Below are 14,062 nucleotides of genomic sequence, written 5' to 3' on the forward strand. Positions count from 1 at the left end.
AGAAGTATTTGCGTCTTTGGTGTGAAGACACAGTCCTGGGCAGTTGTCACTTACTGAATTCTGTAACTAGGAATGAAGCACTAGACTGCTAAAAATGACTTAGTTTCTTTCAGATTTAAAAAAAATCCTATTTGTGTCAAAATTGTTAGCTTCCTGGAACACTTTTCTTGGAAGTTAAATCTCCTCACATCACTCTTCCCTGTATCTCCCACTCAGCACCCTGCCTTCAGCCTTGAGTCCCCCCACCCCTTTCCAGCATCCTCTGTGCATCTCATTTGAAATGCTTCTCGAAGCCTCCTTTTCTGATTCCACTCTTCCCATCCAAGTTTTAAGCTTATCAGCTCACACCTGTGTTTTTCATAATAATGTACATTTTTTTCTTCTGGATTATAAAAGTAATATATCCCTTTTAGGAATGTGTATCTGCATATGTGTGCGTTTAAGGAAATTTGGATCTGCTCTCTGTAAAGTTTCATATTGTGATTTCTTTGTTTTAATTCGAGACATCAGCATGTTCCTAAATCATTAAGTATTATGCAAAAAATTCTGGTGGATACATAACATTCCCTTATATGTTTAGAGCAAAGTTTATTTAACATGTTTATTTAACATAATTTATTTAAATACTGTTAGCCATTTAAATCTTTCCTTTTTCAATATTAAAAAGGATGCTTGCTTTCAGTTTCTGTTCACAGTATAGTGTAGTGAGTAAGAACAGGGAATTTGGAGTTTCAGACTATGGTCAGATTGTAGTTCTGCCATTTATTCCTGTTTCCTTCTTTGTAAAGTGGGGATTATAATAGTACTTGCAAATAGAATTGTGAAAGAAATGTACGTAATATACTTGTTTACTCAGAGCTTGGCACATTTTAAGTTCTGCTAAATAGTAACTGCTGTTATAATACTCAGCTCATGAATGATCTGCAGTTGTTTTTTTGCATAGTTCCTATAAGTTAGACTGTAGCGTCAAAGTGTACAAAAATTTTGATACTTTTAATAATATGTTGGCAAATTTACTTGTAGAAAGAGCCTACCAATGAAAGATGTGTACTTACACTACACATCTAATATCACCCTTCGGCATTGTTAGGTCCTATATTTTTTATTAGTATATGTCAGTGTAGCACATAAAAGTGTTATCTTGTAATTTACATTTCTTTGGCAATAGAACTGAGTAGTTTTAATTGTTTAATTGGCTAATAATATTCGATTTTTGTAAATCATTTATTGAAGTCAGTGCCCATTTTTCTATTTCCTGGGCAACTTTTTTCTAAATCAGTGACTTTATCTAATTATTATTTATAACCAAAATCTATTGGGCATTTAGAACTTTCATATGAGGACGCAAGGGTCAGAAAGGCTAAGTAGTCTGCCTAATTCTTAGAGCCTTGCATGAGACAGAGTAAATACTTACCCTCTTTGTTGCTAAGCTTTGTATTTTACTGCACCTAGCATAGTATGGTGCATTGCATGTAGGAGGAGCGGAATAAATACTTGTTAACTTGTATTGACACTCGGGACCCTCACCTCTGCTCTTGGACGTGCACCGAGGTCACACTTTAATGCGTGCCTCTGTCACAACCACTGTGTCAGCCCAGATGAATCAGCATCGCCTGGACTCTACATGAATTCCCCAGTATGTTTTTAATGATGCTTTTCTAAAACTCTGTACAGTCAGTTTATTTCCCTCACTTCATTTCTAGGTAACAAACCTGAATTTGGCAAGCAGTGTCATAAACAGAAGCAGTGCTTCAACTCCCCCCACACTTCGGCCTGTCATCAGTCCCAGTGGCCCAACATGGTCGATACAGTCAGACCCCCAAGCTCCTGAGAGCCACTGCACCCCTCCTGGAAGCAGGTATGTAAGGGGCATGCAGCCAGCATGTGGGTCACACAGAGGCAGCCTGTCCTACGCAAGTCATTCCCACTTTGAGTTGCCTGCACAGACACCAGGAAGACGGATGCCTCTCTCCATGTGTCCTAACCCTCTGATGCTTCAATGCAGGGCCTCCTTTTACTTGTAAGACAGTTTTTGGCCAAATCAAATGAAAAGGAAATTTCTGATACAGTTTAGCAAGTTTACTTCCAGGCTGAAAGAGCAAGACTTTTTTCTGTGTTTTTTTTTTTAATTGGAGGCTAATTGCTTTACAATGTTATGTTGGTTTGTGCCTATACAACCACACAAATGAATCAGCCATAAGTATACATATGTCCCTTCCCTCTTGAATCTCCCTCCCACCTCCCACCCCTCTAGGTTGTCACAGAGCGCTGGGTTGAGTTCCCTGTGTTATACAGCAACTTCTCACTAGCTGTGTGTATTACATATGGTAATGTATGTTTCAGTGTTACTCTCAATTCATGCCACCCTCCCTCCCCTCTGCTGTATGTGCAAATCTGTTGTCTATGTCTGCATGTTTATTCCTGAGCTGCAAATATGTTCATCTGTACCATTTTCTTAAATTTCAAATATTCATTAATATATGATATTTGTTTTTCTCTGACTTGCTTCACTCTCTATAACAGGCTCTAGGTTTGTCCACCTCACTAGAACGGACTCAGATTCATTCCTTTTTATGGTTGAGTGATATTCCACTCGTATATGTACCGCAACTTCTTTATCCATTTATCTGTCAGTGGAGATCTTGGTTATGTCCATGTCCTAGCTATTGTAAATAGTGGTGCAAAGAACTTCGGGGGGCATATGTGTCTTTTTGAATTATGGTTTTCGCAGGCTATATGGGCTTCCTAGGTGGTGCTAGTGGTAAAGAATCTACCTGCCAGTGTAGGAGACACAGGAGACATGGGTGTGATCCCTGGGTTGAGAAGATCCCTGGAGCAGAAAGTGGCAACCCACTTCGATATTCTTGCCTGGAACTTCCATGGACAGAGGAGCCTGGTGGGATACAGTCCTTGGGGTCATGAAGAGGTGGATGTGACTGAGCACACACACTCAGGGTATATGCCCAGTAGTGGGATTGCTGGGTCATACAGCAGTTTTATTCCCAGTTTTTTAAGAAGTCTCTGTACTGTCCTCCATAGTGGCTGTATCAATTTTCATTCCCACCAACTGTGCACGAGGGTTCTCTTTTCTCCACATCCTCTCCAGCAATTTTTGTTTGTAGATTTTTTGATGATGGTGGCCATTCTGACCAGTGTGAGGTGATACCTTCTAGTAGTTTCGATTTGCATTTCTCTAATAATGAGCAGTGTTGAACATTTTTTCATGTGTGTATTAGCCATCTGTATGTCTTCTTTGGAGAAATATCTGTTTAGGTCTTCTGTCCATTTTTTTTGATTGGGTTGTTTTCCTGATATTGAGCTGCATGAGCTACTTGTATATTTTGAAGACTAATCCTTTGTCAGTTGCTTCATTTGCAGTTAGTTTCTCCCATTCTGAAGATTGTCTTTTCACCTTGTATTTGGTTTCCTTTGCAAAAGCTTTTAAGTTCAACTAGGTCCCATTTGTTTCTATTTCCATTACTCTTAGAGGTGGGTCATAGAGGATCTTGCTGTAATGTACGTAAAAGAGTCTTCTGCCTATGTGTTCATCTAAGTTTTATAGTTTCTGGTCTTACATTTAGGTCTTTAATCCATTTTGAGTTGATTTTTGTGTGTAGTGGTGGGAAATGTTCTATATTCATTCTTTTATACATAACTGTCCAGTTTTCCCAGCACCACTTATTGAAGAGACTGTCCTCTTTCCATTGCATATTCTTGCCTCCTTTGTCAAAGACGGGGTGCCCATAGGTGTGTGGGTTTATCGCTGGGCTTTCTATCATGTTCCATTGATCTGTATATCTGTTTTTGTGCCAGTACCATACTGCCTTGATGACTGTAACTTTGTAGTATAGTCTGAAGTCAGGAAGGTTGATTTCTCTAGCTCCATTTTTCTTAAGATTGCTTTGGCCATTCGGGTTCTTAGAAATTATGAAATATTTTGTTCTAGTTCTGTGAAAAATGCTATTGGCAATTTGATAGGGATTGCATTGAATCTGTAGATTGCTTGGGTAGTAGAGTCATTTTCATAATTTTGATTCTTTGAATCCAAGAACATGCTATATCTCTTCATCTGTTTGTGTCATCTTTGATATCTTTCATGAGTATCTTATAGTTTTCTGTATAGTTTTCTGTCCTTTATCTCTTTAGGTAGGTTTATTCCTGGGTATTTTATTCTTTTGGTTGCAGTGGTGAGTGGGATTGAGTCCTTAATTTCTCTTTCTGATTTTTTTGTTATTAGTGTATAGAAATACAGAGGATTTCTGTGTGTTGATTTTGTATCATGTGACTTTACTAAATTCATTGATTAGCTCTAGTAATATTCTGATAGGATCTTTACTATCTTTCTATGTATAGTATCATATTATCTGCAGGCAATGAGTGTTTTACTTCTTTTTTTCCGATCTGGATTCATTTTATTTCTTTTTCTTCAGTGATTGCCATGGGTAGGACTTCCAAAACTGTTGAATAATAGTAGTGAGAGTGGGCACCCTTGTCTTGTTCCTGATCTTGGAGGCTGTGCTTTCAGTTTTTTACCACTGAGGATACTGTTTGCTGTGGATTTGTCATATATGGCCTTTATTATGTTGAGGTAGGTTCCTTCTATGCCAGTTTTCTGAAGAGTTTTTATCATAAAAGGGTGTTGTTTTTGTCCAGAGCTTTTTCTGCATCTGTTGAGATTATCATATGATTTTTATCTTTCAATTGGTTAATATGGTGATCACATTGATTGATTTGCATATATTGAAGAATCTCTGCATCTTTGGGATAAACCCCACTTGATCATGGTGTATAATCCTTCTAATGTGTTGTTGGATTCTCTTTGCTATAATTGTGTAGGACTTTTGCATCTATGTTCATCAGTGATACTGGCCTATAATTTTCTTCTTTTGTGATGTCCCCTTGTCAGATTTTGGTATCAGGGTGATGGTGGCCCCATAGAATGAGTGTTCCTCACTGTGCAGTTTTTTGGAAGAGTTTGAGAAGGTTAGACATTAGCTGTTCTCTAAACGTTTGATTGGCTTCCCAAGTGGTGCTTGTGGTAAAGAACCTGCATGTCAATGCAGGAAACATAAGAGATGCTGGTTCAGTGCCTGGGTTGGGAAGATCCCCTGGAGAAGGGAATGGCAACCCACTCCAGTATTCTTGCCTGGAGAATCACCATTGACAGAGGAGTCTGGTGGGCTACAGTCCATAGGGTCGCAAAGAGTCAGACACAACTAAAGCAACTGAGCATACAGTCATTTGATAGAATTCACCTGTGAAACCATCTGGCCCTGGACTTTTGTTTTTTGGGAGATTTTTGATCACAGTTTTGATTTCAGTGCTTCTGATTGATCTGTTCATAATTTCTATTTTTTCCTGGTTCAGCCTTGGAAGGTTGAACTTTCCCAAAAATTTGTCCATTTCTTTTAGGTTGTCCGTTTTATTGGCATATCAGTTCAGTTCAGTCACTCAGTCGTGTCTGACCCTGTGTGACCCCATGGACTGCAGCATGCCAGGCTCCCCTGTCCATCACCAGCTCCCAGAGCCTACTCAAACTCGTGTCCATAGTGTTGGTGATTGCCATCCAAACATCTTATCCTCTTCCTCTGTCATGCCCTTCTCTTCCCATCTTCAATGTTTCCCAGCATCAGGGTCTTTTCAGATGAGTCAGTTCTTCACATCAGGTGGCCAAAGTATTATAGTTTCAGCTTCACCATCAGTCTTTGCAATGAATATTCAGGACTGATTTCCTCTAGGATTAACTGGTTTGATCTCCTTGCAGTCTAAGGGACTCTCAACAGTCTTCTCCAACACCACAGTTCAAAAGCATCAATTCTTTGGCGCTCAAGTTTCTTTATAGTCCATCTCTCACATCCATATATGACCACAGGAAAAACCATAGCTTTGACTAGACAGACCTTTGTTGGCAAAGTAATGTCTCTGCTTTTTAATATGTCTAGCTTTTCTTCCAAGGGGCAAGTGTCTTTTAATTTCATGGCTGCAGTCACCATCTGCAGTGATTTTGGAGCCCCCCAAAATAAAGTCTGTCACTGTTTCCATTGTTTTTCCAACTATTTGCCATGAAGTGATGGGACTAGCAGCTCAGGTGATCTGGTATTGCCATCTCTTTCAGAATTTTCCACAGTTTATTGTGATCCACACACTCAAAGGCTTTGGCATAGTCTATAAAGCAAGGGAACATTTCATGCAAAGATGGTCTCGATAAAGGACAGAAATGGTATGGACCTAACGGAAGCAGAAGATATTAAAAAGAAGTGGCAAGAATACACAGAAGAACTGTACAAAAAGATCTTCACAACCCAGATAATCACAATGGTATGATCACTCATCTGGAGCCAAACATCCTGGAATGTGAAGTCAAGTGGGCCTTAGAAAGCACCACTGTGAACAAAGCTAGTGGAGGTGATGGAATCCCAGTTGAGCTATTTCAAATCCTGAAAGATGATGCTGTGAAAGTGCTGTACTCAATATGCCAGCAAATTTGGAAAACTCAGCAGTGGCCACAGGACTGGAAAAGGTCAGTTTTCATTCCAATCCCAAAGAAAGGCAATGCCAAAGAATACTCAAACTACCGCACAATTGCACTCATCTCACATGCTAGTAAAGTCATGCTCAAAATTCTCCAAGCCAGGCTTCAGCAATATGTGAACCGTGAACTTCCTGATGTTCAAGCTGGTTTTAGAAAAGGCAGAGGAACCAGAGATCAACTTGCCAACATCCGCTGGATCGTGGAAAAGCAAGAGAGTTCCAGAAAAACATCTACTTCTGCTTATTTAACTTATATGCAGAGTATATCATGAGAAACGCTGGGGTGGAAGAAGCGCAAGCTGGAATTAAGATTGCCGGGAGAAATATCCGTAACCTCAGATATGCAGATGACCCCACCCTTATGGCAGAAAGTGAAGAGGAACTAAAAAGCCTCTTGATGAAAGTGAAAGAGGAGAGTGAAAAAGTTGGCTTAAAGCTTCACATTCAGAAAACTAAGATCATGGCATCTGGTCCCATCACTTCATGGGAAATAGATGGGAAAGAGTGGAAACAGTGTCAGACTTTATTTTTGGGGGCTCCAAAATCACTGCAGATGGTGACTGCAGCCATGAAATTGAAAGATGCTTACTCCTTGGAAGGAAAGTTATGACCCACCTAGACAGCATATTGAAAAGCAGAGACATTACTTTGCCAACAAAGATCCATCTAGTCAAGGCTATGCTTTTTCCAGTAGTCACGTATGGATGTGAGCGTTGGACTGTGAAGAAAGCTGAGCACCGAAGAATTGATGCTTTTGAACTGTGGTGTTGGAGAAGACTCTTGAGAGTCCCTTGGACTGCAAGGAGATCCAACCAGTCCATTCTAAAGGAGATCAGCCCTGGGTGTTCCTTGGAAGGACTAATGCTAAAGCTGAAACTCCAATACTTTGGCCACCTCTTGCAAAGAGTTGACTCATTGGAAAAGACTCTGATGCTGGGAGGGATTGAGGGCACGAGGAGAAGGGGATGACAGAGCATGAGATGGCTGGATGGCATCACCGACCCGATGGACGTTAGTTTGAGTGAACTCCAGGAGTTGGTGATGGACAGGAAGGCATGGCGTGCTGCTATTCATGGGGTTGCAAAGAGTTGGACATGACTGAGCGACTGAACTGACTGAACTGAACTGATGGTACTGGATCCCAAGATCTTAGTTTTCTGAACGTTGAGTTTTAAGCCAGCTTTTTCACTCTTCTCTTTCACTTTCATCAAGAGGCTCTTTAGTTCTTCACTTTCTGCCATAAGGGTGGTGTCATCTGCATATCTGAGGTTACTAGTATTTCTCCCAGTGATCTTGATCCCAGCTCTTTCTTCATCCAGCCTGCTGCTTGTAGAATTCTCTTCTGATCCTTTGTCTTTCTACATTGCCTGTTGTCACTTCTTTTATCACTTCTAATTTTGTTGATTTGAATCTCCTCCCTTTTTTTCTTAATGAGTCTGGCTAATGTTTTGCCAATTTTGTTTATTTTCTCAAGGAACTGGATTTTAGTTTTATTGATCTTTGCTGTTGTTTCCTTCATTCTTTTTCATTTATTTCTGCTCTGATGTTTATGATTTCTTTCCTTCTAGTAACTATGGGGTTTGTTTGTTTGGTTTGTTTTTTTTTGGGGGGTGGTTGTCTTTTTCCAGTTGCTTTAGGTGTGAGGTTAGGTTGTCTGTTAGATGTCTTTCTTGTTTCTTGAGGTAAGATTGTATTGCTATAAACTTCCCTCTTAGAACTGCTTTTGTTGCATCCCATAGGTTTTTGGTCATCATGTCTCCGTTGTCATGTGTTTCTAGGTCTTGTTTGATTTCTCTAATAACCAATTGGTTATTTAGAAGTGTTTTGTTTAATCTTCGTGTATTTGTGTTTTTCACAGGTTTTTTTTTTTCCTGTAATTTATGTCTAGTTTCAAGGTGTTGTGGTCAGAAAAGATTCTTGATACAATTTCCGTTTTCTTAAATTTACGGAGGCTTGATTTGTGACACAATATATGATCTATTCTGGAGAATGTTTGCTCCTTGTGCACGTGGGTGGAATGTCCTGAAGATGTCACTTAGGTACATTGGTCTATTGAGGTGCTCCTTTGTTGGGTGCATAAGTATTTACAGTTGTTATGTTTCCTTGATCCCTTGATTGTTATATAATGTCCTTCCTTATCTCTTGTAATATTCTTTATTTTGAAATCTGTTTTGTCTGATATGAGAATTGCTACTCTGGCTTTTTAAAATTTCCATATGCATGGAATATCTTTTTCTATCCTCTCATTTTCAGTCTGTATGAGTCCTAGGTCTGAGGTTGGTCTCTTGTAGACAGCATGTATATGGATCTTGTTTTTGTATCCATTCAGCTACTCCATGTCTTTTAGTTGGAGTGTTTGATTCATTTATATTTAAAGTAACTACTGATATATATGTTCCTATTGGGTATTTCCTTAATTGTTTTGGGTTTGTTTTTGTAAGCCTTTTCCTTCTCTTGTGTTTCCTGCCTATAGAATTTCTATTAACATTTGTTGTAAAGCTTTTTTGGTGGTGCTAAATTCTCTTAACTTTTGCTTGTCTATAAATCTTATGATTTCTCCATCAATTTTGAATGAGATCCATGCTAAGTAATCTTAGTTGTAGCTTTTTCAGTTTCATTACTTTAAATATATATTGTCATTCCTTTCTGGCCTACAGAGTTTCTACTGAAAGATCAACTGTTCTTGATCAACTGATAAATCTTTTCTACTGAACAATCCCATAAGATCAACTTATGGGATTTCTCTTATATATTACTTGTTGGCTTTCCCTTGCTGCTTTTAATATTTTTTCTTTTTGTTTGTGTTAGTTTGATAAATATGTGTCTTGGCATGTTTCTTCTTGGGTTTATCCTGTATGGGACTCTCTGTATTTCTTGGACTTCATTATTTCCTTTCCCATGTTAGGGAAGTTTTCAGATATAATCTCCTCAAAAATGTTGTCAAACCCTTTCTTTTTCTGTTCTTCTCCCTATAATTCAAATGTTGGTGCGTTTAATATTGTCCCAGGAGTCTCTGAGACTATAAATTCTTTTCATTCTTTTTTTCTTTATTCTCTTAAGCAATGATTCCTACCATTATACCTTCCAGCTCACTTATCTGTTCTCCCTCAACTATTCTGCTATCGATTCCTTCTAGAGTATTTTTAATTTTAGTAATTGTGTTATTACTGTTTACTTATTTTCTATGTCTTCTAGTTCCTTGTGAAATGTGTTAAATGATTCTTGCATTTTCTCTATTCTATTTTCAAGATTTTGGATCATCTTTGAAAAGTGAAAGAAGCTCAGTTGTGTCCACTCTTTGCGACCCCATAGACTGTACAGTCTTTCTTCAGACCAGAATACTGGAGTGGGAAGCCTTTTCCTTTTCCAGGGGATCTTCCCAACCCAGGGATTGAACCCAGGTCTCCCACATTGCAGGTGGATTCTTTACCTGCTGAGCCACCAGGAAGCCCAAGGATACTGGAGTGGGTAGCCTATCTCTTCTCTAGCAGATTTTCCTCCCAGGAATCAAATCGAGGTCTCTTGCTTTGCAGGCAGATTCGTTACCAACTGAGCTATCAGGAAAGCCCAGGATCATCTTTGCTGTCATTATTCTGAATTCTTTTTCAAGTAGTTTGCCTATTTCCTCTTTGTTTATTTGGTCTTGTTCCTTTATCTGCACAATATTTCTCTGTCTTTTCATTTTGTGCAAAATACTGTGTTTGAGGTCTGCCTTTCCCTAGGCTATGGGGTCATAGTTTCTCTTGCTTTTTGTCTCATGGATGATGTTGGTCCAGTGCCCTGTGTAGGCTTCATGTTTGAAGGCGCTTGGGCCTGCATTCTGGTGTTAGGAAGTGAGTTTTTTTCCTCTTGATGGGCAGGGCCATGTGAGGTGGTGTATTTTGGGGTGTCTGTGGGAGGCCTGTCTGCTGATGATTGGGTTGTATTTTTGTTTTGCTTGTTGTTGGGTAGGGTATCCTGTGCTAGGTGCTGCAGGCAATTGGGTGGTACTGAATCTTGATACAGGTGGAGGCCTCCGTGGGAGTTCTCACTGATTAATACTCCCCGGGGTCAAGAGTTCTCTAGTGTCCTGTACTCAACACTCCCACTCCAGAGGCTCAGGCCTTACTTCTGGTCAGGCAACCGAGATCTCACAAGCTGTTTGTTATGGCAATGCTGCTGCTGCTGCTGCTGCTAAGTCGCTTCAGTCGTGTCTTGACTCTGTGTGACCCCATAGACGGCAGCCAGGCTCCTCTGTCCCTGGGATTCCCCAGGCAAGAATTCTGTAATAAAAGGGATTAAAACAAACAAAAACCCAAGAGACTAAAAATGAACCCCAGACAAATGGTAAAAGCAAAATTAGACAAATAAAAACAAAAACAAGGGAACATACACACACACAGCACATACTGCACACTCGGAACCAAAGCACACCAAAGAAAACAAAGTTCAAGAGAGGGACCTGGCGAACAGAGGAAACCCAAAGTAATATCAACCAGTTAAAAACAAAACCAACTAAAACACAAAGCAGAAAACAAGACCGAAGCAGAGTGTCAACTGAGGAATAAAGCAAAGAAAACAAAAGAAACAAACATGGTGAAGAAAAAAAAAAACAAATAGTAAAGCAAAGTTAAGTCAAATATGTAAAGATACATGCATATTAAAGTAAAACTTCAACAAGAAAAACAGCAGCAGTAACAAAACACAAGAAGCTAAAATAGAAGTAGAAATATATAAAAGAAATTAAAAGTGTGTTCAAAAAGAGATAATAATAACAACCACAGCAACAGAAAAAAAAGAATATTTAGAACCAACTATAGAAGGAATAAAAATATAAGAATAATAATAAATGTTTTTCCCAGGTCTCAGCTATCAGCATGCTCACCCCTGACCCCACCTCACCGCTGTGAGCCACACCCCACCTTCGCCTTCTTAGGAGGCCCTTCAGTACTCAGGCGGACTGGTCTCTGGACCTGCTGTGGGGACAGTTCAGATTCTAATCTGGCCCTGTTCCTACATGTGCTTGCCTCCAATGTCCAGAGCTGCCAGAGCTAGAGAATTTTCTTTTGCAGGAGTACTCATTATCCTTTTATATATTCCATAGGCAGAGAGTCTACCTAGTTGTTCTTGTGGGTTTAATTTACAGCTTATACAGCTTTTAGAAAGTTTTTCGATCCTCTTCCTTAGTCACTCCATCCCTGGAGCTTAACTGTGGTTTTATCCCCACCTCTGCATGCGGGTCATCCACAAGAGTTTGCTTCTGAGGCTTCCCTGGAGGCCTTGAGTCTGCCCCAGTGAGGACTAGGCCTGGAGGTGTAACAGCTGCTTGGATGGCATGGACCCCGGCAGGACCAGGTGCACAGGGAAGCCAGTGCCCATGGGTACGGGAGATATGGTGCTGTTGGGATTGTTTTCTAGCCTCTAGCAGCTCTGCCCTAGTGAGGGTCGAGCATGGAGGTAGTGCAGCTGCTTGGATTGCAGGGACCCCAGTGGCATATACTGTTTAATCCTTGCTCATAGTCAACGTGTTCATGTATTGACTTTTGATATTTTCTCCTTGTCTCCTAATTCTTTCTTATACCTTGTATTATGCTGTGTTTCAGTAACTTTGGACTCTTTTTTTTCTTTTGAAGCATATATTTGTTTTATGTAGTTTTATGTAGGTTGTCTAATTAAACTCATACTCTCTGGACAATGTTCATTTGGAAAGTGGGAAGGAAATTCCCTCTATGTAGTTGAGCAAAATGGGGGAGGATAAAATGCAGATAAATTCTGGCCATAAAGTCAGCAACTTCTACTTTAAAAAAGAAACCACTCTATTGAAATCTAGTCTCTGTCTGTATTTTAAGTCTCCCTGTGTTTAAAAAAAAAAAAAGGGGGGGGGGAGAAACAGATTCCCAGTACATCTTGGCTCTAATGGCTATTAAATCTGGGTTTAATTGTATCTGACCCTGAGTCAGATGAACTAGAGAGTAATGTGACTGTTACAATGAAGTATTACAACCAGCTGAGGGATATTGTTCCCTCCAAATAAAGAGGCTCTACCAAGCAAGTGTCCCACCAAGTCCCCACCCCCAGGCCTCTGCCAGCCAGCCACCTCTCTGGATGCTCCCCTGCCCTGAGGAAGGGTGACCGAAGGCTCAGGCATGGAGGAAATAGCTAATTGTTGTCCAGGTATCTGTTGCCATTAGAATGATGACTTAAGGAACTAATTTGGGAAGCAGAGCCTCTGCCCAGGAAGCAAGATAAACATGAGCACATTACATCATGCTCGGGTACAGTGTCTTTCATACCAGTGATCACTGTGGTCAAGGGTGAAAAGAACCATCTCGGTTCAGAATTAGGAAGTGTTGAAGACCACGAGGCAGGACTTTTGAAGATAGGCCATCCTCCCACATGCTTCTCTTCACAGGAGAAGTCTGTCCTTTGGTGATTTACAGTTACAGAGTAACCACATTCCTAAAACATAAGTCGTAAAAAAAGAAATTCTGTTTATGCCACAGAGCTTTATTTTCCATATAAAATATTTCCAAATATTCCATTTTCATTTTACAATCCGAACCTTGTTTCTACGGAAAACATTTTCTCCGCAGTCTTGGATATATTGTTTTTAATCCAAGACTGCAGTTCTTTTCCATGTGATAAACAATGTCAAGACTGTACATTTTGGACAGACACAGCATGCGGGATCAGATCCTCAACCAGGGATTGGGAATTCCATGCCCCTTGCAGTGGGAGCACGGATTCTTAACCACTGGACTGCCAACGGAAGTCCTGAGTTTCCGTACTTTTTATAGTTTGTATTTGGAGTGAAAATCATGGCTGGATTTAGAGCCTTCTCTTGGTGACACCTGTTAACGCTGAGACACACAGCAACGGAGGGATCTGTCCAGGTCAGAGGCAGGACCTGGGGCCAGCGCTGTGAATGGCCTGCTCCAACTAGGCTCTGCTCATGGGCTGTGGTAGGAATGGCACGCAATACAATCACCGTCCCAGCCACTGGCCCCAGAAAGTAACCCCTGCAAAGTTCCCTGGCCTTTCCCTTGAGGGTTAGTTGTACCATAACATCCCTCCCTTCACCTCTTCTTCAAGTTCAAGGTCAGTTTGTAGGCCCCATTCTAGTCCAGGGTAGCCCTAGAAAATCTTCCCCTACCCCCAGACAACCTCTGGTTGCCAGGATAGCCTGGAAGCTCAGCTTGTGAGATCTAATTCCATGGGGAATTCCCAGAGATCCCCACCCACAGGCAGCCCTAAGTGAATTCTCAAGTGGTCCTTCCAGAACTGGCGATGACATGGGCCCCAGCCAGACCTCCCTCAAGCATTCTGCTCTGTTCCAGGCCTCAGTTTCTTTATTTACCTGTAAGTCACTGTTTTGTGAGTATTTATTTAGTCTCTTGTTGTTCCTTCCTTAGTAGTAAGGGTGACTAAGTTTAATGAATAAGGGCTTAGTAGCTTAGAGTTGTGAGTTTTATTACTGGTTTTGACACTAAGTGACCCTAAACTATTCATTTAATCTTTTTACTGGATAAGCATACTTACGCATAAACTGGCC

At 40.4% G+C, this 14,062-nt stretch overlaps 1 protein-coding gene across 49 annotated transcripts in view; it reads left to right on the top strand.

Annotated features, from left to right (window-relative positions):
- The window catches only part of TTLL5 (tubulin tyrosine ligase like 5), a 311,118-nt gene that overhangs the window by 149,950 nt on the left and 147,106 nt on the right, over positions 1–14,062 (top strand). For all 49 annotated transcript variants that reach the window (XM_027972048.3, XM_060418366.1, XM_060418388.1 and 46 more), the window contains one exon: positions 1,704–1,858. In XM_027972048.3, coding sequence (XP_027827849.1) covers positions 1,704–1,858 — 155 coding nt within the window. The remainder of the gene's footprint in view (positions 1–1,703; positions 1,859–14,062) is intronic.

This window comes from Ovis aries, chromosome 7 (assembly GCF_016772045.2).
Source record: "Ovis aries strain OAR_USU_Benz2616 breed Rambouillet chromosome 7, ARS-UI_Ramb_v3.0, whole genome shotgun sequence".
Lineage (NCBI taxonomy): Eukaryota > Metazoa > Chordata > Mammalia > Artiodactyla > Bovidae > Ovis > Ovis aries.